The sequence below is a fragment of the Acinonyx jubatus genome, chromosome B3 (genome assembly GCF_027475565.1).
Source record: "Acinonyx jubatus isolate Ajub_Pintada_27869175 chromosome B3, VMU_Ajub_asm_v1.0, whole genome shotgun sequence".
Taxonomy (NCBI): Eukaryota; Metazoa; Chordata; class Mammalia; order Carnivora; family Felidae; genus Acinonyx; species Acinonyx jubatus.
The window spans coordinates 117,565,370-117,592,261 of record NC_069386.1 but is presented as its reverse complement, the minus strand read 5'-3'; the positions used below and the strand labels follow the sequence as shown (position 1 = coordinate 117,592,261).

Genomic DNA, 26,892 nt, shown 5'->3' with positions numbered 1-26,892 from the left:
TATTGCTTTCATCATCTATGAAAAGCAGTAAAGCTATTTTTAAAGGGCTGTGGCAATTGCTACTCTGTCTGTAAATGTGAGTGAGCTGCTAGTTGATTTTTAAACAGAAAGTGTTGCTGCTTCATATGCCACACCCCGGTGAAGGGCTCCGAGTGGCTTGCTGGCCCTGCACAGAGGTTTCCTGTTTCTCAGCTGCCCAGATGCAGAGTTTCCATGATTGTCCTACAGAGATGGGCGTAAACATCTCTGGGTGTCCAACCGCAGTGGTGTTTGGCTAGATTTCTAGTTTCTGGCCTCAAGACATTCCCGCTGATTGTTGCTTCATTAAGCACACAGACTCCATATCTTACCCTAGTAGTTCTGCCTTCTGGAGCATACGGACTACATGGAACCTCAGAAACAATGCCTTAAATAACCCACAAGGGAGATTTGGTGACGTTGATGGTTCTATGCCCTATCTATCTATCTATCTATCTATCTATCTATCTATCTATCATCTATCTGTATTGATTTTGTTCCACTTAGATGCTAGAAAGATCTGAAATAATGTACCTCTAATGAAGAGATGAAAATCAGTCTAAATGAAGTGCATACAGAACAATTTATTCAACCGAGTCAGCAAACATCTATTTGGTGACAATTGGCAATCAGGCACTACTTGGAGACACAAGGAGGGAGCTCACAGTCTAAAGGGGAAGATTGATTACTTCAGAGAGGGGGTGACATTTCAGTTGGATTTTGGAAAAGGAATAGGGGTGTGTCGGGTAGAAAAAGGAGGGCAGGGCTTTCCGGGGAGAGGGAGGAGTAAGGAGTAAGGGCAGAGACCTGACACAGTGCCCAGGACAGCTCAGTGGCAATGGTGAGTATTGAGGACAGTGGCTCCAGAGGAGGGGAGGCAGCTGTACCTTATATTCAACAGGCAGCTAGCAAAGACTGATTCCACGGAGGGGCATAAGCAGACCCATGTTTTGGAATATTAATGCCGATGCCAATGTCACTGAGGAAATGGAGACATCAAAAGGGAACTTGCACTCACTCTCGTCACTGGGGCACCCACCTGCCAGCACCTGTCCACGGACACTGCCTTCCTCCACCACCATGGATGAACCAAGTGTTCTCGTCTCTAAAATCGATCCCTTCCCATGTATGAAATCTTGCCCCCACCTTCCTACCTAAGGACCAGCTCCAGAAATTCTCCCCCTGTGGCCTACATTAACAAACTTTATCTTTTCTTAAAAATGTTTATTTTAGTTTTGAGAGAGAGAGAGTGCGCAAGCAGGGGAGGGGCAGAGAGAGAGGGAGACACAGAATCCAAACAGGCTCCAGGCTCTGAGCTGTCAGCACAGAGCCCGATGTGGGACTCAGACTCCCGAGCCATGAGATCGTGAGCTGAGCCGAAGTTGGCGCTTAACTCACTGAGCCACCCAGGCGCCATATAACAAAGATAAACTTTATCTTTATACGGCATCATTGCCATTAACCTATAGATATGCTGTTATTCTTTCTATCTTGAGAAACCCTCTCTTGACCCCATCTCTCCTTCCAGCCACTGTCCTATTTCTCTCCTCTCTGCAAAACTCCTTGAAAGAGGTGTCATAGTTAATGTCAACAATTCCTCCTCTTGTCCTCTGCCGTAAATCCACTCCAACCAGGTTTTTTCTCCCTGGGCTCCACCGAAACGGCTCTGATCAAGATCTTGAAAGCCTCTGTGTTACTAATAATTGCTGTGTAACCTGACCTCTCCCGGCTCCTAGAAATACTTTCTTCACTTGGCTCCCAGGAACTCACACACCCCTAGATTTCTTCCTATCTCACTGCTTGCTCCTTTTGCGCCCTTTATTTATTTAAAAAAATTTTTTAACGTTTATTTATTATTGAGAGACAGAGAGACACAGAGTGTGAACAGGGGAGGGGGCGACACAGAATCGAAAGCAGGCTGAGCTGTCAGCACAGAACCCGACACGGGGCTCGATCTCACAAACTGCGAGATCATGACCTGAGCCGAAGTCGGTCGCTTAACCAACTAAGCCACCCAGGTGCCCCTCCTTTTGCTCCCTTTATTGATTCCCCTCTTACCCCAGACTCTTCATGCTGCTATGTCCCAGGACTCGGATCTTGGCCCCCTCCTCCTCTCTGTCTACACTCACTCCTCGGAGCTCATCCATCTACATACTGACAGCCATCAACTTTCTATTTCTAGTCCAGATCTCTCTCCACTGACGCCCCAGGCTTATTTACCCCACGGCTTTGTCAATATCTTCATTTAGTTGTCTCATAATTGTCTCAGATTTAACATGCAAAACCGAGCTCCTGATATCTCTCACCAAACCCGTTCCTCTATGGTCCTTCTGACTCAGCTCGTGCCATTTCATCCTTCAACTCACTCAGGCCAAACACGCTGGAGTCATCATCAGTGACACTTTATTTCTCTTTGCGCTCCACATCTGGTCTGTTAGCAAATTCCACTGGCTCCACATTCAACATCTATACAGGATCTGATGCTTTGCTACCGTCCTGGTCCAAGACACCTCATCTCTGTGATTACCATCTAGGTCACTGCCTGGAGGCCTAGATGCCTAGAGCCTCCTAGGGCTGTTTCAACCCTTGCTCCCCCACCCCCGGCCTATTCTCCATCCAGTGAAGAATGATCCTTTTAAAACTAAGTCAGGTCATGCTGCTTACAACCTTCCAGTGGCTCCTCATTTATCTCGGAGCAAGGGCTAATGTTTTCACAGTGGCCTTCCATTACTAACTTCGTATGTTATGCCATCTGGCTCCCGCTGCATGAATGTGAGCTCCACGTGGGCAGAGGATTTTGTCTGTTGCCAGCATTTGAGCCACGTTTGTTGAATGAATGAATGAATGAATGAATGAGTGTAGAAGGACCAGAGTGAGGAAAGGCTAGAAGCTGGGGGACCAGTCATGAGGTATTGGAATTGTCTAGGTAAAAAGTTGAAACCCTGAATCCAGAAACGGTAATGGGAAAGCAGTGGACTGTGGTTCAGAGCCATTTTTTGACCATAAGTGACCAGACCAAGTCAGTGGTCCGGGGAGGAGTCAGAGAGACTCCCAGCTTCCAGCTTAAACAAGATAGGTAGTGTGAGAGTTGAAGCAGAGGGGCAGTTACAGAGTTTGTGTTTGAAAATGTTGAATTGGGGCACCTGGCTGGCTCCGTCAGTTAAGGGTCTAACTTCAGCTCAGGTCATGATCTCGCGGTTTGTGAGTTCGAGCCCCTCGTCGGGCTCTGTGCTGACACAGCTCAGAGCCTGGAACCTGCTTCCGATTCCATGTCTCCTTCTCTCTCTGCCCCTCCCGCTCACACTCTTTCTCTCTCTCTCTCAAAAATAAATAAACGTTAAAAAAAAAAAAAAAAGAAAATGTCGAATTTAAGCAGGAGATGTTCACTCAGCAGTTAGGATAACCATAACCAATCCCCTCTTCTTTTTGGAAGGTACTTAACTGAAAAAATACACAGCTTGTATTATGGTGAGTTTCTGTGGTTCAAATATCAATTCTGCCAGTTCAGTGGTCATCATTAGTTAGAAAACAGCCAACGGAAGCTTAATGAGTGATTGGGTTATGCTTAGCAGATGGTAAGAGCTAATGTAAAAATAACTTCTCCTATTATACAAATAATATATATTCCGCGTCAAATGATCACAGGAAGTTAAAAAATGTTTCTCTCTCCAAGAGGTGGTAAACCATCCAAACGGTTGGGATACATTTTTAAAGTTAACATGAATTAGGCAAGTTATCTGTCTTGTTTTAGTAATTTGTAAGTGTCTCACTCAAGGCAAAATCCTTCTACGTACTCCGACCCACGAACCCGGCTTTCTTCCAGTGGCATTTTCCTTGCGACGGACTGGAGCCACCGCCACCTCCCACCCTCGGCCCCGGGCACCAGGAGGGACATTGCTCAGGGCGGGCTTGTGCCAGCTGTGTCTGCTGGTGGTCTGGCAGCTCCGGGTGGAGGCTGTGTCCATATCCACATCCAGCGGCTACAGAAGAGCCACGTTTCGCCCCAGGTAGAGAATTCCAGGTAAATTTTAGATCAAAAGTAGGACGAAGCTAGTGGACCCTTTCCTGAAAGGACTTATGCAAGAGAAGCAAAAGGACGGGGCGCCTGGGTGGCTCCGTCGGTTGAGAGTCCGACTTCGGCTCAGGTCATGATCTCACAGTTCGTGGGTTCGAGCCCCGCGTCGGGCTCTGTGCTGACAGCTCGGAGCCTGGAGCCTGCTTCACGTTCTGTGTCTCCCTCTCTCTCTGCCCCTTCCCTGCTCATGCTCTGTCTTTCTCTGTCTCAAAAATAAATAAACATTAAAAAAAAAAAAGAGAGAGAAGCAAAAGGATAGTGGGAATTTGTAGAGGAGAAACATGAATGTACCTCTTTGAGGAAAGGAAGCATCCCCTTGGCAGACAGAGGAGTCAGTCTCTTATACGGGTCTTTCCATCCGCAGGGAGGCAGCTGAAGTGTGGTTGTGTCAAAGAATTTGGAATCTCAGTAACTGAGAGCCACTCTGCGGCCTTGCTGACCCTTGGTTTCCTCATCTGTAAAATGGGAGAATTACAAGTTTGGTGTGAGGTGCAATGAGGTAACGTGTGAATGTTTTGTAAACTTGAAGGCCCTTAAACTTGCTATCTGAGGCCTCCTAAAGTACAGTGTATTTTGATACTTTGTGGGGGAAAAATAGCTTTAGGCAGCCTTTTCTAAACTAGCTGCCTCCTTCTTCCCACACCCTCATCCCAATTTACAACCCCTTATTGTGCTTTTTCTTCCTAGCAGATATCACGACGACCTGAAAATATACTTGTTCGTTCTCTCTCCCCGGGGGAGACGGCCAGCTCCATGAGAGCAGGATTCTGCTGGTCTTGTCCTCCACCGTCGCTCCAAGTGCTCAGAAGACGGCCTGATGCACAGTAGGAGCTAAGGAAATAGTTGTTGAATGTGAGCAATGAATACCTGATCTGATTCTTCTAGGAACAGGACAGTGTAGTGGTCAAACAGCTGGTTCTCAAACTTCAGTTTGCTTGTTTCAAATGCAGGTTCTCCCCTGCCCCCCAGGATGGAGGGATTCTGATTTTGCAGGGCTGGTGAGGGCTACTGAATTTGCTATTTTTAAAAAAAAATTTTTTTAATGTTTATTCATTTTTGAGAGACAGGGAGAGACAGAGCATGAGCAGGGGAGGGGCAGAGAGAAAGGGAGACACAGAATCTGAAGCAGCTCCAGGCTCCGAGCTGTCAGCACAGAGCCGGACGCGGGGCTCAAACCCACGAGCCGTGAGATCATGACCTGAGCCGAAGTCGGATGCTCAACCGACTGAGCCACCCAGGCACCCCCTGAATTTGCTATTTTTAACAAGTGCCCTGGGTGATTCTGTTGTGGCAGGCACTAAGAAGGTTACTCTGAATCAGACAGACCTTGTTTTGACTCCAGCCTGCCACTGACTAGTTGTGTGACCTTCCGGAGGTAACTCAACCTCTCTGGGCCTATTTCCGTAAGTGAGAATGACAACATTCTCAGGGATTTGTGACGAGAATTAAATTAGGTCATAGATGTAAAGTTCTTGGCATAATGCCAGTTGTGCAGTTAGCTGCTGCTATTACCTTTATTATAATTCTATCATAATTATGCCCTAGCAAGACAATTCCTCCCTGAAGGATCCCTCTTGGGAATCTCCTCAGAGTAGGGTCCCACCCAGCAGCACAGTATCTCATGGGAGCTGGTGAGAGATCCAGAATCTCTGCCCCGGCCCTGACCTGCTAAATCTGGATCTTCATTTTAACAAGATCCCTGGGTTATTTGCGCATGCAAGTTTGAAGAGCACTGCTCAAAATCACATACGCTGTTTTCTCCCTGTCTCTAATTCAGAGTCTACTCAGATTTGTGAGTTCTGGCATATCAGAGTCTGAATCCTTGACAGCTGCTTCTCATCTTTCTGAGTGTGGAGGAGGAACCCCCAGCTCCCTCAAGGTACCCCTCTCGTTGAGGACATCGGGAGAAAGAATTCCCTCACAGAGCCACAACCGACCTTCTGAGCAAGAGCCTTGTGAGCCAGGGGATGGACCCAAACTCTGGCCTGCTTTCTCCTCTGTCCCGGGCCTGTTCCCACCTGGCAGAACCCTGTATGGAAGGTGAAAGAAGCCCAGCCCCCCGAGAGCAAGGCGGAGACCCCCACTTTCCCTGGAGCCCTGTCCCCAGCTCTAGCTTTGCTGACCCTGACTGGTTTTGCGATGAGAACATCCAAGCAAAGAGGGCCAGAGTGGAGACCATTGTCCAAGGCATGTGCCTCTCTCTTAATGCTCTGGTGCCAGGCAATGCCCAAGCCAGGGACAGTCCGTATTGCCCAGAGAAGGCCCAGGAGCGGAAGAGGAAGCAGAGCCTTCCCACGCAGCAAGGCCCTCTGAAGCCGGGCCCTGTCGGAGACCATGGCAGCAGGAAAGGGGGCCCTCGGGTAAGAGAACAGCTCTATCAGCTGAAGCAACAGCTAAGGCATTTGCAAAAGCACATCTTGCAGGCTGCTGAGCCCAGGGATGCAGCTCAGGACCCAGGAGGCTCTGAGATGGACAAGGGCCCTCTAAGCGTAAAGCAGAGGAAGGGCTATGGATCTAGGCCCTGGGCTATGGACAGTGATCACCACCATCAGGGTTCCCGTGGGGACCTCTCCCGGAAAGAAAAACACAGAGCGTCTGAAGTCGAATACCAGTCTGAGGAGCCCAGGTGCCTTCCTTGTGGAGCACAGGATTTGCTGGAGATTCTGAGGAAAGAATTGACCGGGGCCGTGTCCCAAGCTGTGGACTCAGTATTACAAAAGGTACTCTTGGATCCACCGGGCCACCTGACCCAGCTGGGTAGAAGCTTCCGGGGGCTTGTGCCAGAGGGTAGCAGTGAGCCCTCGCCTCCTGAGAGAGGTATCTGTAAAGATCTGTTTCCTTTTGCCACCTTGCCCAGGAGGGCCCAGCCACAGACTGGGGTCCTGTTGCGAAACTTATCATTGGCCAACCCTCTAGATCCTCCCAGGTACCCTGTCTCTTCAAGAATGATCCCCAGACCCTATCAGGGTCGGCCAGCAAACTGTCCTCTGACTGTGCCTTCCCACATCCAGGAAAATCAGATTCTTAGCCAGCTACTGAGTCATGGACCCAGTGACCACTGGGATAGCAGTCTTCCCCAAGATTCATCTTCCCAAAGTCACTCCTCCCCAGAGTCTGCCCTGCGACCTTGGGGAGCAGTCAAATTGCGACCGTCGGTTCTGAGCCAACAGCAGTACCCCTTGCCCTTCACTTCCCCCGGTTTGGAAAGACTGCCCTTTCTTCCCTCAGTGAAGGTGGAACAGGGCGGCCTGCAGTGTGCCCCGGATGTGCTTCCATTTTCTTCAGTCCACATATCCTTTACTAGTAACTGAGGTTCTCAGTGCCACAGCTCAGAGAAATGGGAAATCTGGAAGATGAAGGGAGGTGGGGACAAATAACTCCATGGCTTTTAAATAGCTTTGCTTCCCTGGCGGCCTTCTTACTGTCGCTTCCAGGCCTTCCTTCCCTGGGGCTCATAGTTTTTAGGTTCTGAGAAAGTGGCAGCCACATTTTGGGATTTAAGGATACTGGGAAGATTCATTTACTTTCTTCTGGGACACATTGGATCCTACCACTACTGACTCTTTCCTTTGGGTCTAAAAGAGTTTTGTTTTTAAACTCAAATGGGCTTCCAAAATATGGGCTTCCTTCTATGGAAGGAAAAACCCCATAATTCGGTTGTCAGCGGCCTGTACAGCTAAACAGAGAGAGGGAATGACCTCATCTGAAGCATGGCTCCCCCAATCCCTTGGCTGCACAGGCAGAAAAGCCTGCATTGTCTAGGTAATTCACAGGGAAGCTATGAGCGACTAGAAACTTCTGAGGCAGATGGAAAAGGGGATGCTTTCCTGAGGGACTAGACTCAAGAGGCAGCTGGAAGGGGTAAGAAGCCTTTAGTTTAAGGAACAGCTTCTAAGCTGCAGCTGAGAGAACCAGAGCTTGGGGGCTGGGTATGTAGAGGGAAGGGGGGCCCCTGAGGGGAGGACTGAGGGGCCCAGGCTGGGCTGTAGGGGTCTGGATCTTATTGCAAAAACTTTGCAACCCTTAGGCAGACTCCACTCTTTCAAATAGTGTTGCCCAGAGTAACCCTCCCTCAGGATATTAATAGTTGTTAAATTAGGAAGAAAGCAGCTTGGGTAAATAGGAAGAAAGCAGCTTGGGTAGGTTATTTCTACCGGTTACTTAAATACTGGTTATTAAACACTGGTTATTTCTACTACTGGGTAGTTTGTGGGACTTCTTAGAGGCTTTAACATGCTGATGTCCTATGTGAAGCTCTAAGAGGAGAATGTATGCAGCCTCAGACTCACATGACCAAAGATCCTCTTCCAGCAAGCATCTCGTGGGAGTGAAGTTCCTGACGACATTATTTTGGATGTTGCATTTTTAGCGAGCTGAGCTCAACACCGCTGCTTCTCATAAGCAGACTGTAATTCGGCCTCCAGAGGTCAACGCATCTGTGGAGCTGCATATCCAGGCATGAACGGTTGTGTCCTCTTGGCAGAGGGCGCGGGGGGGTGGGGGGGTGGGGTGGGGGGGTAGGGGGGTTGGGGGGGGTAGGTGGATTGTGTTAATGGCCACAGGATGGGGTGGGACCAGCTCACTGCCACAAGAGGGTGGGCTCTTGTGTCCTAAATGCCACGAGCGCCCTCTGCCTGTCACGGGTGTTGGAAACACCCCTAATTCTTGGGCACCGCTGCGTGCTTCCCAGGCAGGCCAGACTGACTATAAAACCAAGGCTAAGAACACCTCACCGGCCACTGCTGCCTCGTCAGGCAGTAGGAAATCTTCTTGGAGGTGTAGAGATTGCCAGGAAATCGCCCCGGCTGACAAAGGCTACCTGTCTGGGCCTTTGGTAAGAGGCCACTGGTTAAGACTCCCTGTTAAAGTCAGGCGGTGGTGGAAGAGCCTGAAGGACTCAGAGCCCAAAGATTCTCTGCTGTACTTCCCTTGGCAGGAGCATGCTGGTATTTCTGGGGGCACCTACTGCGTGCCTAGCCCCGCTCTGTAAAATGAGGAGTGGACTCAGAGTCTGGGGAGGCTGGGGAGGCCATCGACCGGGCCTGGCTGCATGGAAAGATTTGGGGCTCCCAGGCAGCTTCCTGGTTCCCCAACTGTCCCCTCATCCCTGTTGCCTATGTTCCAGCATTAGAGATGTGTTCCCGTCGGCCGGGAAAGCCACCGAGCGCCAGCACCCATTCATATTCCCACAACAACCCACGAGACAGGTAGAGCGGGAGTGATGAGACGGTAGGGGGCAGCGTTTGCTGCGCCCGTTCCCTGAGGTCGGCCAACAGTTCACAAGTGAGGGTCCACCGGCACTTAGCCACCATTCTGAAACTCGGAGCTCTGAACATCCCTGTGATTTCTCTCCCCTAAGGTGGATGGGAACATGTTTGGTGGCAAAACCCGACCTGCACTGGTTGGAGGCTATTTATAGACTATCCCACTTAGTGTAAATAGTCCTCCAATTTGCCGTGGCAATGTTAACGTATTGGATTGCAGACTGCTGCCACAGCCCCTGCTCTGGCCGTTAACTGACGTATGGTCTATGCACCATATTACCGTTGTAAAATAATAACTTCTGAAATCCGAACCCCATTTGGCCCGGCGTTTTGGATAAGAGGTTGTGGGCCTGTGTTACGTCACAATCCTCAAGCGGCCACTCTAGATCAGGTATCTGGGAGGCGGGGACAGAGAAGCAAACTAACTTGCCCAAGGTCACAAGACAGACACATGCAGAGCCGGGATTCAAACCCAAGCACAAGTTTTAACTACTATACTCACATTTTAGAAATGAGGCCCGGAGAAGATAAGTGGCTTGCTCAAGATCACACAGCTAATAGGTGGCGAAATCAGTATCTGAAACTGGGTCTTTGGACTCTTAAATCCAGGATTCTTTCCACAGCATTTGTAAGCCTTTAAGAAGGATAAGAAGTTGGTCCAGTGAGGCAAGGGCAGGGGTCTTCTGGGCAGCAGCCTGGATGCCAGGGCCAGTTGTAACTGAAAATCAGTTGGTTTAGTCTCCTTTGGCTAAACTGGCATGTCCTACTGAGAAGTCTTAATCGTCCTAAAGGTACAGGTCTCCGACCTGAGCGCCAAGGTTACCCTGTATAATGCTTCTCACCCAGCCCCAGGACTGTCCCTGGGAATGCTATGTGTTCTCGTGCAAGAACCTTTATCTCCTTCCCATGCTGGTGCCAGGCAGTCACAACACAGCTCCCTTCTCTTGTTAGAGGGGAAGCAATCTGTTCTCAGAGTGACGTATGGGTTGGAATATCATTTCCATATTTCTGTACGGATTAAGGCTGACCATATAATCACTCATTCATTCCTTCATCCAACCAACATTTATTGAGCACCTACTATGTTCCTAGCACCGGGCTAGGCATGTGGAATACAAAGATGAAAAGATAAGGTCCTTGCCCTCAAGGAGCTCACAGTCTAAATGGGGAGACAAACATGCAGTAAAAATTCCAGGGAGGTCATTGCTACAACAGAGGTTTGTACAAAAAGCCTTGATAGCCCAGGGTAAGGAAGGCCTCATTCAGCAAGGAAATATTTCACAGAGGAAGGGTGTCTGGGCTGAACTGGGAAGGGTGAGGGAAGCTCTGCCAGGCAAATGAGGAGCAGACACAGCCGAGAAGTTCAAGCTTCCTGAGCTGGAGCCAACTGTGCTCTTGTACTCAGGCAGGTTAGGTGTTCATTGGCTTAAACACTGCAAAGGGAGCTCTGCGAATAGAATGGGGACCATCTAGTGGGCTTGTCTCATTTTACAGATGAAGAAACTGAGGCCCAGAAGGGGAATGAAATCTCTACGTGGGGCTTTGAAATCTGGGACAGACCTGCCATCTTTCCCCATCCTGTTCTGAAAGCACACACACAAAGTACAACAAACTGTATTTGATGTCATAAAGGCTGTAGAACTTTCACACTCAAAATGTTTTTTGAATTCTGCAAATTTACGGTACATATATGGTATTGAGCATCTGGAAAGCAAAAGCTTTTTTCTTAGTTTTTAAGTAAGCTCTAGGTCCAGTGTGGGACTTGAATTCACAACCCCGAGATCAGGAGTCACTGGTTTTACCGACTGATCCAGCCAGGCGCCCTAAGAAAGAGCTTATCTGATCAGACAGAAGAATGGAACTAATACACCATTCGCCCAGAAAAAATGAAACAAAAGAAAAAAAGAAACCGTCAGGAACAGGACAAGTCATTATTTGGATTAACGGATAAAAATCACGTGATAAAGCGGTGTTAGTTTTCCTTGACGCTGAGATAAATCCAGGAGGGCCTAAATCCTGGTCACTTGAAGAAGGCCAAACTCATGTTTTTCTTCACACGCTACCCCAGCTCCAACCTGCTGAAGGCTTATTTCCCTGATGTCCAGGTAAAGTCATTCTTCACCTCTGAAAGCCTCTGAAAAACTCCCAAGAGGGAATGGTTTTGCCCAGTGGGAGGCAAGTCCTAGGTCATCTTATGTGCACCTCAGGTCCCCTTCATGTTGCTGATGGGATCGGTACAATTCCCAGTTCTGGGCTGAGACTCTGTATGAATAACTTTGGGCCACAAAGGTTGGGTATCTGAATTTTAAGCTTTTGACCTGTAGGTATACAAACCCATGGGGAGGAAGGGTGGAGGGGAGAGAGAAACATAAGTAAATGGCATTTTTGGCCTAGTGTTTTATCTCTGCTGGGGAAGACTATGAAAAAGATAGAATACGTAAAGGGTTGGACATTGTCACATTTATATTCAAATTGCTGTATTTCAACACTGAATGAAGGTATGTAGACATCAAGCATGATGATAAGGAAAATCAAGCTCTGACAGCTGGAACCAGACTATGCCTGTTCCCTTACCCTGGGTGTTGGGAGAGGGCAGCTAATACTTTGAATCTACTTCTTTGTGTTTTCCAGATCTTTCCCTCATATTCGGTTGCTTGGTTGACTCCTGCACCAAGCTCTGATTTCGATTCATTCTGCAACTCCAAGGTTGCAATGGCCTGCTCTCTGCTCTATACCCTTATCCCTTCCTTTTGCCCTTGACTCGGCAGAGAGCTCTGGGGCTGCTGTGCCACCTGCCCAGGTGCAGCAGAAGCTGGTACCACACTGGCTTTGACCCGAAACCCTCCCAAAGTCACAGTAGACACCATGGAAATCTTTTCGTGGGTAAAAAAGTCATAAATATAGTAAGTACATCAAAACAGTATTTTCTAATCGGCATTATAGCTAATTTGGATTTTTCTGTGTACAAGTGAAAAGGCTAGGAAAACGGCTGTGACTTCTTTTTTAAAGAAAGCCCTTTCTCATGGTGGCTGAAGCCATCCTTATTAAGCCCTATGTTGAAATGGAGGCTGAGAGTTCTGGCTCTGAGCACCTCATGGCAAACATCCGACCTGATGGGCCCTGTTGTTTGTACAGTTCAACCGCTGCATTACCTCCCAGATGATCAAGTGGTTCAGCAACTTTCGTGAGTTTTATTACATCCAAATGGAAAAATCTGCCCGGCAAGCGATTTCAGATGGTGTCACAAATCCCAAAATGCTGGTGGTACTCCGAGACTCAGAACTTTTTCGAGCTCTCAATATGCACTATAACAAAGGAAATGACTTTGAGGTAAGGAAAATCAAGCTCTGACAGTTGGAACCAGACTATGGGTCCCTTGAGGTCTGATGAGTGCCTTCCCTTTGTGATTGAGTTTTCGAGAAGACCTCCTTCCGTGTCTGTCCGCAAATCACCGAGAGCCAGGGCAGCCTAGGGCCAATCTCTGTATCACCCACACAGATGAGATTCAACATCTTTTAGGCAACACGTAGATATCACAAGCTGAATGTACAGCCAGTTTTCATCTGAAACGGAAGCAGAAGCCAGCCGGGTGTTGTGCCATTTGAGAGTTGATACTCTGTAATTACAACTGGCCGTAACTTGTGGAACTTCTCCCCGTAGTGTCAGGAGGCATCCGACTACATGCTACGCTGTTGCCGCACCCAGACTTGGCCTCCGTTATCTTTACGACAATTTTTGTTCATTTCATCATTTCATTCTTTATTCTCACTTGATCAGTTTTATTTGTGGGCCTTTCACGACAAGTCACCTCAGATCCTCTCTCTCTCTGGAAATAATGAATAAGCAGTACTCCAGTTTCTGGGTCCTTTGGGGACCTCTGTGAAGGCACACTGGTGGCACCTTAGAGGGTAAGGTGTAAAGGGTGAGCAAGTGGCCTAGATGTCACCGGTGAGTACTCCTAATCTAGACACGCATTTCCTTGTGTGCGGCGAACAGCTCTGCTGGGGGGGCATTCTGTTCTGCAGGTCACGGACCACCCTTCCCTCGCCTTACCCCTCTCACGTGACTCTAATACTTCCAACAAAGGGGAAGAATGCTGGTATTCACCAGATGTTCTGTCAGAACCTGAGCCTCCTTTCTGAGGCCCGTGGGGTCAGGGTGTGTGGAGAGGGTGGTGCTGCCACATCTTTGCATGTGGGGTGGCCATCTGGCATGTGGTGGTGGCAAGCCCTGGGCCAGACTGGGTTTGGAGGACTTGTGGGACTCCCCGTCATTTATGATGCCAGTCTGTGTCAGGGCCTGGAACATACTGAGTCCCCCTCAACCTGGTGCTTGACTTGGGAAGCAGGAATGGTTCCAAGTCTTTTGGATCCAACCCCAAAGGATGGTGGGATGAGGAAAACAGTTGTAAACTTGGGCGCATACCTTTCCACATTAGGCACTAAGGAAGAGAATACTAAAAACCTTCGTTGAACCACAGATTTAATTTCGATCAGAGTCCGTTTCTCATTTACTGAAAACGCACCATTAGTAGAATCAGCTTCTCCTCCATAAGGAGTGTCCCTAATATGCTTTTTCCCAGGGCTGTCTCATGGGTACCATCGTTTTAAAGTTTGTATTTGATGAGAGAGCAGGGGATTCTGAGGGCTGCAGAAGTCGAGGGCCGGGAGAGCAGGGATGCTCTTATCAGCCCACCCCAGGAACAGGCAGCACTGAGATCTACATGGTGTCGGTGCTTCAGAGCCTCATGTCTTTTCTTTCTTGTGGGTCTCTTTGGGAATGTAGGTCCCGGATTGCTTCTTGGAAATCGCCAGCTTGACGTTACAGGAGTTCTTCAGGGCTGTCTCCGCAGGGAAAGACTCAGATCCTTCCTGGAAGAAACCCATTTATAAAATTATTTCGAAACTGGACAGTGACATCCCAGAGATATTCAAATCTTCCAGCTACCCCCAGGAGCTGTTTCGGAATTAAGATCTCACAAAGCGAGGTGCAACTGATCAGGTCTTCCTGGGTTTGTCTTAAATGGCAGTCAGTACAGCTGTAGTCATATAAAAAGGGCACAGGGAGAACCCCCCCCCCCCAACATAGGCACTAGTACCATTTCTGATCATTTATTTCCCTTTTCAGAATCATCAGAGGTTTAATCTCAACTATAAAATATATCAACCACATGTAACGGCATGTTGGTAGCATACTGTAAAAGGAACACAACAGTTTGGAAGCAGAACTTAAATCTCCACTTCACTGTTTCTGGGTGTTGTGACCCTGGGAACTTGCTGGGATCACTGCGTCTGTAAAACCAGATTGTGAGGATTAAAAGATAGTAAGTCCTGAAGTACTCTGTGAAATGTTACTCACTACACAAAGGCTAGTGTTTTCCCCAACTTGGCTTTCAGATAAAGTTACCTTTTGTGGGGTTTTTACAGATTGCTGGTTTTAGTTACCTATTTATCGAGCTCCACTTGTTTGCTAGACACTTTCAAATACATTAGCTTTAAGCTTTTCACCCTGAAAAGTAGATATTAGCTTCATTTGAAAAACAACCACACCCAAGCTTTGGAGCTGTGAGGTAACTTGCCAAAGTAGAAGATAGGGCATTTGGGGTGGCGGGGACGGTCAGGAGTATGGAGGAACCCAAGCCCTTCCGAAGCCAGACTGCATGCTCGACCACCTCATGCTGCTCTGTGATTGCAAACAGACTACCATGGCCAGGAAGTATCCAGCACTGCTGGGACGCTGTCATCTGACAAGCCCTGCCTAGCACTCAGGAGTGCTTCATCACCCAGGATTTCCAGGCGCATTCCAGCATGCCCAACGCAAACTTTCTGTAGGACGTGAGTGTTGCTGTTCATTCATTCATCAGCTGGGAGTTTATCAGCAGGACAGCCCAACTACTCTCTAGCTGACTGATGCAACTGATGCCCAGCCTCTTACGTGCAGAAGAAACTGAACTTCAGACTTGGAAGCTTAGAAAGGGCCTTAGGAGATTCTGGCCCACCCAGCTTAAATTAGGAAGGAGGGAACTGAGGTCCAGATAGGAGATCTGTACAGCCTGTGCATAGTCTCACAATGAATGGCATAAATCGGGGTGAAACACAGCATCACACACAGAAACAGAAATTCTCCCACTCCATAAGGAAAGTACAGGCCATGGCCAATCTTTCACAGACTCAGGAGTTCATGAAATCAATGCCCCCCCCCCCCCCACACACACACACTGGCCCAATACAAATTGTGACGCACTCTGAGTATACAGGCGAGACATGTGCAAAGCTGAGTAACTGCATCTGTCCTGTGAGCTAGTCAGAGCCAAGTCTTTGTAAAGGTGTGTGAGCTGGGGTGGGGTGTCCTACAGAGTTCAGGCTCTGTCATTCCGAATAAGGGATGTCTGTGACTTCATTAGCTTCCTTGTTTCCCATCTACATAAAACAAGTTTCTATATTCAACTACCCCACTTCCTTGACTTTTTGGGTGGGCTGGATCAGAGGAGATAAAATCCCTAAACTATTACTAGATGTATCAACAAAAAAAGGTACGAATAAAGAACTTTCTTTAGAATTTTCCCTTACTTCAAACAGCTGAGAGGAAAAACAAAACAGATGTACTCAGCCCAAACTAATCTTCAGGTTGCTTTAAGGTTATTTGTAAGTGCCCTTTGATATATCCAGTTGCACTCAGATGATCTTTGCCATATTTTCTCCCAGAATTTTCCCTTCAAAAATGAAGGAATCTGCCAAATTTAAGTTTTAAGAGTAGGCAAGCACGGAGTATCTTGAGCAAGAACAGTTATCTGTGTTTGGAGACGGCAGAAGAACCCACTTCAATAACTATTGAAGATATTCATGAGAAACAATTCCAAGTTCACATGAGTGTCTGATATGGAGCTGCCATTTTCTGTCCCAAACCTGAAATTCATTAGCGTGTGTTTTAAAGATTTAGCCACGCCACATCCAGGGCAGTGAACCTTGTCCCAGGGACCAATTAGATGAAATGTACATGCTCAAATTGAAAACATTTGTGTACTACAGTCCTTCCAGAAGTGTTCTCTAACCACTGACCTAAACACAGAAGAATGTATAAATATACACGCCTGCCAACATAAGAATTCTATCTTTGTTATGTTTTTCTGTTTCTACCAAGTATCTCTCTTTCTCTGTTGGGAACACATTCTGAGCCGGTTATTAAGTTCTTTTAGCTGTCATAACAATGCTAAAGATCTGGCCATTCTTTCCATTAAGGTATATGTGGGTACTGTTCTCTCCCCAATTAGACATTTTCAGAGTCTTTCAATGGTAGACATATTTTTATGTCTAATGATCTAGTCTAATTTCATGGGTAGACAGTAGGACCTGGAGTGTGGTTTATGATTTTGGCACCACTGGGGAATTAATGCCCTATTAATGAGTAAAAGTAGGCAGTTAGTTGGCATTGCATGCAGGAAAAGGTTCACTAGGAACCCTATTTCAAACATGGCTTCAAAGAGGTACACCCAGCTCCAAACCAGATTTGCACAGTGAGGAGGACAAAGGCACCACCCAGGCATATTGATGGTGCCTGAACTGTTTCCTTTGCATCCAAGGAAGAGCAAAGCATATGGGGTGGAGGTAACAAAGCAATCTTTAATAAGGTTCTGCACCTCAGCCCCATTACTACATGGAGATCTATAGGTCTTTGTTTTCAGTAACAAAATACAGAATCATCAGGAAAAAAAATCTAAAACAAGACATCTCTCGTATAACTTTTACATATGCCTTTAGAAAATATTTTTTAAGTTTACTCCTTTTGAGAGAGAGTGAAAGAGAGGGGGGAGGGGCAGAGAGAGAGGTAAAGAGAATCCCAAGCAGGCTCTGTGCTGTCAGTGGGGAGCCTGACATAGGGCTCGATCTCACAAACCTGAGCTGAAACCAAGAGTTGGACACTTGACTGTGCTACCCAGGCGCTGCTAGAAAATACTTTTTAAAAAATCCTTATAAAAGTAGCTAAAATTTTGGTAAGCAGTTTCCTGGATGATATCATCTAAATTTTCATAATCCTTGATTCTGATTCTTTTCTTTGTAGTTTCAACTTTTTGCTCTGTAAAGTAGATCAAGTTTTATGATGTATGCATTCAGAACAAAATAGAAATTTAAAGAAACCTTTGATGTTTTCTATAGAAACTCTATTATGCATTTGCATAGATTTCACATAATGCAATTTCATTTTCTCAGGACTGAGAAATAAAAAACAATAATGAGGGAGTTATGGGTAAGAGAGGGATGAAGAACGCGTTGGCTAAAGTAAGTTATAGTTCTACCAGGCTGGTGATTAAATTATGCACACTTGAATTTGAGAAGTGCTCTACAACTCTTAACAATTGCTGCAGGACTTGAGGCTCTGGGGGGAAAACATAAGCTTGTGAAAATATAACAAACGTAATACTTCTTATGAAAGTAATGTTATAAAGACATTCTTGGTCAGATTCAAGTACATATAACACACACTGTAAGGAATGAGCTCTGATTACCTATTTGAGAGTATTAATAATGCATACTGTATCTTGGAGGTAGATCACGGTACCTGAGATTGAAAAATATGTATTAAGTGCTCACCTGTAGAAAAAGATAATTCATGAGCAGTGTATTTTTCAGGGGTATACAATTCCTATTGAAGTAATTCTCTCAGACTATACAAACCTAAGTATGCAGGAGTTGAATACTCAGTCATACTAAAAAGAAAACCCTCAAGCTCCTAGATGTTAGCCTCTAGAGGAAGATGGGAATATCTGAGGAAATGTCGAGGGCAGGTTGAGACAATGAAAACAGTAGAGGAACATCCACCCCAAGCCTCACCAGTTCACACATCCACCTACTCACTGAAGAATCTGCTCCTCCTTCACCAAGAGTCTTTCAGGTCATTTGGTTTCTTACAATCTCACCCCTTCATGCTCACAGATTTGTTTTGCTATTTCCAAATTCTCCAGTCACCCCTCAAACATGCATTAGGTCCTAGTCTTCCCTTTGAACACCCCATCCCCTCCATTTACTGATTGCTGTGGCTCAGACTCCTATTCCTTTATAACAGCTTCTGGTCTGGAAATTTAGCTTTGGGCAAGAATGTTGTCTGTACCCTAACCTTTTCCCTACCTGATCCTCAGGTATCTAATCTGCTGCCCCACTCCCACCCTCACTTCTCTCTTAACCAATAGCTTCCTTAAGAAGAGACTTCAGTAAAGCGCATGAGCCTTGGAGCGTGGTTTCATCCTGGCTCAAGCACCTACCAGCTATGGACCTCCGCAAGTTACTCTCTCTGCCTCAGCTTTCCCATCTGTAAAATAGAGATAAAATAGTAACCTACCTCACAGCACTGTTCTAAGGTTTAGGTAAAATAATACATGTTTAGGTAAAATAATACAGCACATTCCTAGTGCATGTTATTACACAGCAGTCATGAACTGTTAGCAAAGTCATGAGTTTGTACTGCTCCACAGCTGAAAAAGAAGTCTTAGCTTAAGAATGGCATGGATGTGTGACATTATAGATGTAAAACATACTCTGAATTTTGTTTTTACTATAACCATGCAGTAAAATGCACTAATACCTGTGATGACAACATAGAACTTAGCCTCAAACTGAGATGTTAATGTTTTCTGAGAGGTAAAGAAAGTCCAGCTAAAAAAAAAAAAGCCTTGTGCTATAAAGTCTCTGTGCATTCCCTCATTTACTCTTTATAACAATACTCCTATGTTGACGTGTTTACTTGGCACATGACATGACTACTATTGCTATTTGCTAGTTGGTTACCAAAGACATTGACCTGCTTTTGTCTTTTACAGGCCAATACATTGCAGTCTGACACCCTCCTAACTATAAGCTTAGTGACTAAGACATTATTTCTAAAACTATTCAACTTGCCATCTTTCACAAATATTTTTGGGGGATGTCTCAATGTCCATTGAATAGACTGTTTGGCTTGAATATTTTCTTAACTCCTGCACAGTTGTTCAAACCATCCTTGTTATTCCACTCCTTAGAAGATTAGATGGGTGTGTAGGGGGAGCACATACTGACACAACCTTGGTTTTCCTCTCCTAACATTTAAAATCTATATTCAGGAGCACATTTCTATAAAGATAAGCTTACTTTTTTATTGCAAGTAATCTGGCCTCTTTTCTGTTTTTCATTTTATCGTCATTAATGATGATCTTCCTCCTCTGCTCTTTCATGAATGTGGGATTTGTGATTATCTTTTTCAGAATTTAAGGCTCTTAATGTTTTTTGGCTACTCTGTTCCCAAATAAACTGACTTTTTCAAATCCAGTGTTAGGAGACAATGCTTTGTTGAAGTCTTACTCTTTTAAATCCCTAAGACCCTAAGACCCCTAAGACAGTTACATCTAGTGGGATGTATTCTTTTTATAAACACCCCAAAGCTGCTTTTGCCAAATTACTATCTTGATGTTTAGACATTTCACTTCTCATCACATATCTCATTACTTCATCAGAGCTGAGCTTGCTGGATCCACCAGAATTTTCCAACCAACCCACTCTAGCACTCTTCTCTCCTCTAGAACTCTTGCTAAAAATAATGTCAGAAATAAGAGTTTCCAAGAAAGACTGGGTTGCAGGTGTTAGAACAAACCACGCATGCAAACGGTTTTGCTAGACTATAGATTTATCAGCAAATCCTGGGAACAAAAAGTTTAATGACACTGAACTTACATTCCTAAGCACCTTAGTTTTGATATACTAGGTGCAGAGACAATTAAAATCCTCACGCCATGTAAATAGTAGATAGGATTATGTATCCTTAAGTTCTGGAGACAGCAATTACCTATAAAACATAAGTGAGGCGGATTTTAATATGTTGACAATGCTTAGAAGATGCTATTAAGTGACTTTCCATTTCTTTATTGTAGAATCATACCTATTCACTTCAAACATACCAGGGCATTTCTCTGGGGGATCGACAGTCTTCTGTTTCAGGAACTAGAAAGTTGCACCATTTATTGAACAAGCCTCAAATGTTCTAAAACTTGGCAGAAGAGGAACTTTTCTAGGATTGAGTCCATTGTTGTTATGCCAGAATCGGTGGACTTGCCCCCAAAATAAAGACCACTAACAGATTTTATGTTTTGGGGTACAAATTTACCATTTCACTTCCTTCACATAAAGTGACCATGATTTTCTTCCTCAAAACATAGTCCTTGAGAAACACACCTTTAATGATGATCACATAAGAAAAGTCACTTTATGTTGCAAAAGCTATGCTACCTATCCCCACAAAGCAGCAGTCCCCCAAAATAAAAAGTCCTGAACTCAAGCTGGTGGGACCACAAGCAAAGTGACTCATTCTGAATCCCTTTACAGTTCTTCAAACCCCACGTGGAACACTGTGTCTTGATCACAGTGGTGTTACATGAAACTATACAGGATGACATTGCGTAGAACCACACAGATGCACAGACACACACACGCATACACATGAGTGTTGGTAAATCAGAATAAGCTCTGTGGAGTATTCCAATGTCAATTTCTCGGTTTTGAGACATAACTCTATATGACATTACCATAGGGGAAGACTTGGTGAAGGATGCATAAGGAATTCCCTGCACATTTTTTTTTTTTTTGCAATTTCCTATGAATCTATGATTATTTTAAAATACAAATTTAAAACAAAAACCACACAGCCCATGTAGCATCAGAATGTTTGACAGAGTTCTATTGAAGAACTGATGTCCCTTAAGCAAGAAGCAAACAGAAGCCCACACCACCATGAATGAGAGTGCTTCCATAAGGACACTTAAAACCACAACTAATTATCTCAATACCAAAGCAGGTCAATTTAATAAGGTACCTTCTAGCTTTGTGATTAAATATCAATTTTCATTTTGTTAGGCTTGTTTGGTTCTCTTCTGCATACACAGATAATGAGAACTAGCAGCTAAATCTGCTCTCTTTGTAATCAGAATCTGAGTCATAGAAAAATAGCCTCTCCCTCTGCACTTGTCTTCTCCCATCTGTGACCTCCTCTACAAATCAAAATTCTCCTCAGAACTTTTCAGTTTAAATAACATTGTACCGCAACTCATTTCTATTGTTAGGAACCTTCACCACAACTGGGAAGGTTGTGGCTTGTTTTCAGGCCCAGGGGCACATACGTGTTTCACATTAAAAGACATTTTAAAATCTTGGCTTCATTTGCTCCCAATAAGCCAGATTCTCCCTGTGCCTAGACTGTTTCTTTTCTGTCAAACACCTTTGGAAACTGCATTAACTCTTTGAGGCTTATGGATTTTATTTTGCATTTAATAAGTTTTATTGATTATTATTGCTATTGGGGCACCTGGGTGGCTCAGTCGGTTAAGTATCCGACTCTTGATTTTGGCTCAGGTCATGATCTCACAGTTCGTGGGATTGAGCCCCACGTTGGGCATTGCACTGACAACACGGAGCCTGCTTGGGATTCTCTCTCTGTCCCTCCCCCGCTCATATATGCATTTACTTGTGCACTCTCTCTCAAAATAAAAATTAAAAAATTATTATTAACAAGTATCCTTCCAACACCTCCAACATCTTCCACACCTGCAAAGTACTAACAGACCAGGGCCTTTGGGAATTATTATTAATGAACTTATCTTCATATGGAGATGGAATAAAATTAAACACTTCCTTTAGAACTCTGGTTCTCAAACTTTGCTGCACACTGAAACTCCCTGGTGGGCTTTAAAAATGACCAGTGCTGGGGTGCTTGGCTGGCTCAGTTGGAAGAACATCTAACTCTTGATCTCGGGATTGTGATTTCAAAGTCCCACACTAGGTGTAGAGACTACTAAAAAAATAAACTTTAAAAAATTTTTAAAAATTACTGGTGCCCCAGTCCCACCTCTCTAGATTCTAATTGTTATGAGGTGTATATAGCTTGAGCCTTTGGAGTTTTAACAGATCCCCAGGTAATTCTTACATGTCAAGTTTTATAACTAACTGCTCTAGCATATGACTCTTCACATGGAGCACTATTCGTATTTTGTAATTCTTCCAAACATGCACACATAAAGAGTAATCCTATGCTTATGGAATCTACACAATTATTCAACCAGAACCTTACCAATTCTTGGTTCAAGGCTTCCAATGTCAGCATGCTTCCCTGACAATAAACTTTTAGGAATGCCTTTCAAATCCTGTAGAGGCCTTACTGACACACTCAGATTCACATGTAGTGAAAGCAGAAGACTCTTATGAAAAATAAAACCTCCCCGAAGTACTTTTTGTTTGTTTGTTTTTTTAACAACCGACTTAGTCATGTTGGGTTCATAGCAAAACTGAGCAGAAGATACACAGATTTCCCATAAAATTACTTGCCTTCATAAAAGCACAGGCCCCCTCATTATTAACACCCCCATCAGAGTGGTACATTTGTTACAAACTGATAAAACTACATTGATACATCAGCATCACTTAAAATCCATAGTGTTCATTAGGTTTCATCCTTGGTGTTGTGCATTCTATGAGTTTTGACAGGTGTAAATGACATGTATCCATCATTATAGTATCCTACAGAATAGTTTCATTGCCCTGGAAAACCTCTCTGCTCACTAAACCCTAGCAACCATTAATATCTACTGTCCTCACATTGTTACCTTTTCCAGAACATCATATAGTTGGAACTACATAGTGTGTAGTATATGATTCTTCTTTCATTGATTAATATGCATTTGTTTCCTCCATGACTTTTGATGGCTTCACAGCTCATTTCTTTTTAGTGTTGAATAATATTCCATTGTTTGGATGTACCACAGTTTATTTATCCATTCACCTACTGAAAGACATCTTGATTACTTCCAAATTTTGGCAATTATGAATAGAGCTACTATAAATATCCATGTTCAGATTATTATTGGCCATAGTATTTGAGTCCTTTGAGTAAATACCAAGGAGCATGACTGTTGAGTTATATGGTAAGAGTATGTTTACTTTTCTAAGAAACTGCCAAACTGATTTCCAAAGTGGCTGCATCATGTTGCATTCTCACCAGCAACAAAGAAGAGTTCCTGTTGCTCCACATCCTCATCAGCATTTGGTGGTGTCAGTGATCTAGATTTTGGCCATTCTAACGGTATGTGAGGATACCTTGTTGTTTTCATTTGCATTTCCCTGATGACATATGATATGAAGCATCTTTTCATATGCTTATTTTCCAACTGTATATCTTTTTGGTGATCTACCTGGTAAAGTCTTTGGCCCAATTTTAAATTGGTTGTTTTCTTATTCTTGAATTTTAAGAGTTCTTTGAGTATTTTGGAGAATAGTCTTTTATCAGATATGCATTTTGCACATATTTTCTCCCAGTCTGTGGCATGCCTTTTAATTTTCTTGACAGTGTCGCTCATAGAGCAGAAAATTTAATTTGCAACTTATCAATTCTTTCTTTCATGGGTTGTGTCTCTGGTGATCTAAAAAGTCATCACCAAACTCAAAGTCATTTAGGTTTACTCCTATGTTTTCTTCTTCTCCCTCTCCTTTTCCTTCCTTCCTTCCTCCTTCTCCTCCTCCTCCTTTCTTCTTCTTCTTGCTTCCTCACTCCTTCCTCCTTCTCCTCCTCCTTCTTTCTTCTACTTTCTTCTCCTTTTTTAAAAAATGTTTATCTGAAAGAGACAGTGGGAGCATGGGAGGGGCGGAGAGAGAGGGAGATACAGAATCCGAAGTAGCTCTGAGCTATCTGCACAGAGCCCCATGGGACTCAAACCCATGAACCATGAGATCGTGACCTGAGCTAAAGTCAGACGCTTAGCTAAGCCACCCAGGCACCCCTCCTATGTTATCTTCTAAGAGTTTTATAGTTTTATGTTTTACACTTAGTTCTATGACCCATTTTGAGTTAATTTTTGTAAAGGGTGTAAGGTCTGTGTCTAGATTCAACTTATTTGCATATCGATGTCCAGGTGTTCTGACACCATTTGTTGAAAATACCATCTTTGCTCCACTGTATTGCCTTTCCTTCTTCATCAAAGATCAGCTAATTATATTTATGTGGGTCTATTTTGGGATCTCATTTATGTTCCATTTATTTCTGCCTGTTGTCTATTTTGTCTTGATTATTGTAGCTCTGTAAGTAAGTCATGAAGTCAGGTAATATCAGTCCTTCGATTTTGTTCTTCTTCAGTACTGTGTTGGCTATCTTGGGTCTCTTGCTTCTCCATATAAACTTTAGAATCAGTTTGTCAATATCCACAAGAAAACTTGCTGAGATTTTGATTTGGATTGCATTGAATCTATAGATCAATTTGGGAAGAATTGACATCTTGATAATATTGACTCTTCCTATCCATGAACATGGACTATCTCTGCATTTATGTAGTTCTTTCTTTCATCACAGTTTTATAGTTTTCTTCGTACGGATCTTGCACACATTTTGTTAGATTTATACTTACGTATTTTATTTTTAGGGGTGGTAATATAAATGGTATTGTTTTTAAGTTCCATTTGTTTATTGCTGGTGCATAGGAAAGCAATTGACTTTTATATATTAACCCTGTATCCTGCAACCCTGCTATACTTATTAGCTCCAGGAGTTTGTTGATTCTTTTGGATTTTCTTTCTATATAAACAGTACTGTCTTCTGCAAACAAAGACAGTTTTATTTCTTCTACCCAATCTATCTTTTCTTTCCTTTACTTGTCTTATTGCATTATCCAGGATTTCCAATACAATTTTCAAAAGCAATGGTGAGAAGGGACATCTTTGCCTGTTCCTGATCTTAGTAGGAACATTAAACATGATGAAATATGTTAGCTGTAGGCTTTTTGTAGTTACACTTTATCCAGTTAAGGAAGTTTCCCTCTATTCCTAGTTTACTGAGGGTTTTTATCATGAATGAGTATTAGATTTTGTCAAATGCTTCTTCTACATCTGTTTATATGATGTGTTTTTTTTTTTTTCCCTTTAGCCTGTTGATGTGCAGGACAACATTAACTAATTTTTGAATGTTGCATACCCTCCCACTTGGCCATGGTGCATAATTCTTTTTAGACATTGTTGTATTCAATTTGCTAATATTTTGTTAGGGAATTTTGCATAGATATTCATGAGAAGTCTGTAGCCTGCAGTTTCCTTTTCTTGTAATGTCTTTGGTTTTGATGTCAGGATAATGCTGGCCTCATAATATGAGCTAGGGAGTATTCCCTTTGCTTCTATCTTCTGAAAAGAGATCATAGAGAATTGGTATAATTTCTTCCTGTATCCTGGGATACAGTGAACCCATCTAGGTCTGGTGCTTTTTGTTTTTGAAGGTTAATAATTATTGATTTGATTTCCTTAACAGATACAGGCTTATTCAAATTGTCTATTTTTTCTTTTTTTGAGTTTTGCAAGATTGTGTCTTCTAAGCAACTGGTCTGTTTCATCTAGGTTATCAGATCTGTGGGCAAAGAGTTGTTCACAGTATTTCTTTGTTACTCTTTTAATGTCTGAAGTCTATGGGCTCTTTAGTGATGGCCCCTCCCTTTCATTTCTGATATTAGTTATTCATGTAAAGAATGTCCTTTTAATAAAAGTTTTCATACCTAAAAAAATGAACTAGACACTCTCATGAGAAGTGGGTATTCCAGATTTCACCAAACCAATACTTTTTTTTTTTAAAGCAAGGGTACAGTATCAAAACCTGTTATTTTCCAGGATTTTTCAAACTAGTATTAAACAAGATGTGTAATGTGAGAAGATATTTTCATAGCACCTGTGAATCCAGTTGTCATAATTCCAAAGGAAGAAGAGAAAGAGTTGGAAAAAACAACTTCATGATTAAGAGAGATAATCTTCTCAAATGACAATTTCCCCACCACTGAAACAGCACCTATTCCCAAAAGCTTAATGGTTTTGATCTATGTAGGTCTACTTTGAACTTATTTTGCTTATCCTTATCAATTCTAAATTTATTCAAAAGACTGAATTCAAATGAGAGCAGCATAAAAACCTGGATTTTAAAATACCAAGAAAAGAACTTCTTTTGATATACCAGCCATTAGTTAGGACTCTTTCTAAAACACATATACAGAAAATTATTAGGAGGACATAAAAGGAAGAATTGTTTCCCTATGGCCTAATAATTAAATTCTTCTGTATTTTTCCTGGAAAATTTGAAACTATGTCCCAAAATGGCATTTACAAGAATGTTCAAGGCAACATTGTCATGACAGTGAAAAACTGTCACAAATAAGAGAAATAATCTATGTTATACAGATATTATGGAATATACCCATACACATATGTATATTTATATATATGTATGTGTGTGTATATATGTATACACAGACATAAGGGTCTGCAGACAACATGTAAAGAATATCACTCATGTAAAAAAAAACAATAAAACTATATCCTTATAAGTACATATATATGTGTATAAATGCACAGAAAAAGGTTTGGAAAGCCACACTCCAAAATGATAACAGTAATTACCTCCAAAAGGTTTGTTGCTCAATAGGGGTTCTAGTATTATCTGTAGTATTTTAATTTCTTTAAATGATAAGAATGAACGAATTCGTACTTTATGGCTGAAATGGGT

General features: G+C 43.7%; 1 protein-coding gene and 2 long non-coding RNA genes across 3 annotated transcripts; 1 reads left to right on the top strand and 2 right to left on the bottom strand.

The window, feature by feature from the left end:
• Positions 1-1,461: 1,461 nt before the first annotated feature.
• LOC113601385 (uncharacterized) lies at positions 1,462-8,582 on the bottom strand. Its single transcript, XR_008299521.1, has 3 exons — positions 8,383-8,582; positions 4,385-4,548; positions 1,462-4,295 (listed from the first exon to the last, which is right to left on the bottom strand). It is a non-coding gene; the product is annotated as an uncharacterized LOC113601385 (long non-coding RNA).
• On the top strand, positions 5,152-17,061 carry PROX2 (prospero homeobox 2). The gene is made up of 5 exons (XM_027066174.2): positions 5,152-7,377; positions 8,538-8,549; positions 11,361-11,462; positions 12,493-12,687; positions 14,143-17,061. The coding sequence occupies exons 1-5, from the start codon at positions 6,061-6,063 to the stop codon at positions 14,326-14,328; spliced, it is 1,812 nt and encodes a 603-aa protein (XP_026921975.1). The 5' UTR covers positions 5,152-6,060; the 3' UTR covers positions 14,329-17,061.
• Positions 10,404-24,904, bottom strand: LOC128316076 (uncharacterized). The gene is made up of 2 exons (XR_008299522.1): positions 20,055-24,904; positions 10,404-14,228 (listed from the first exon to the last, which is right to left on the bottom strand). It is a non-coding gene; the product is annotated as an uncharacterized LOC128316076 (long non-coding RNA).
• Positions 24,905-26,892: the final 1,988 nt, after the last annotated feature.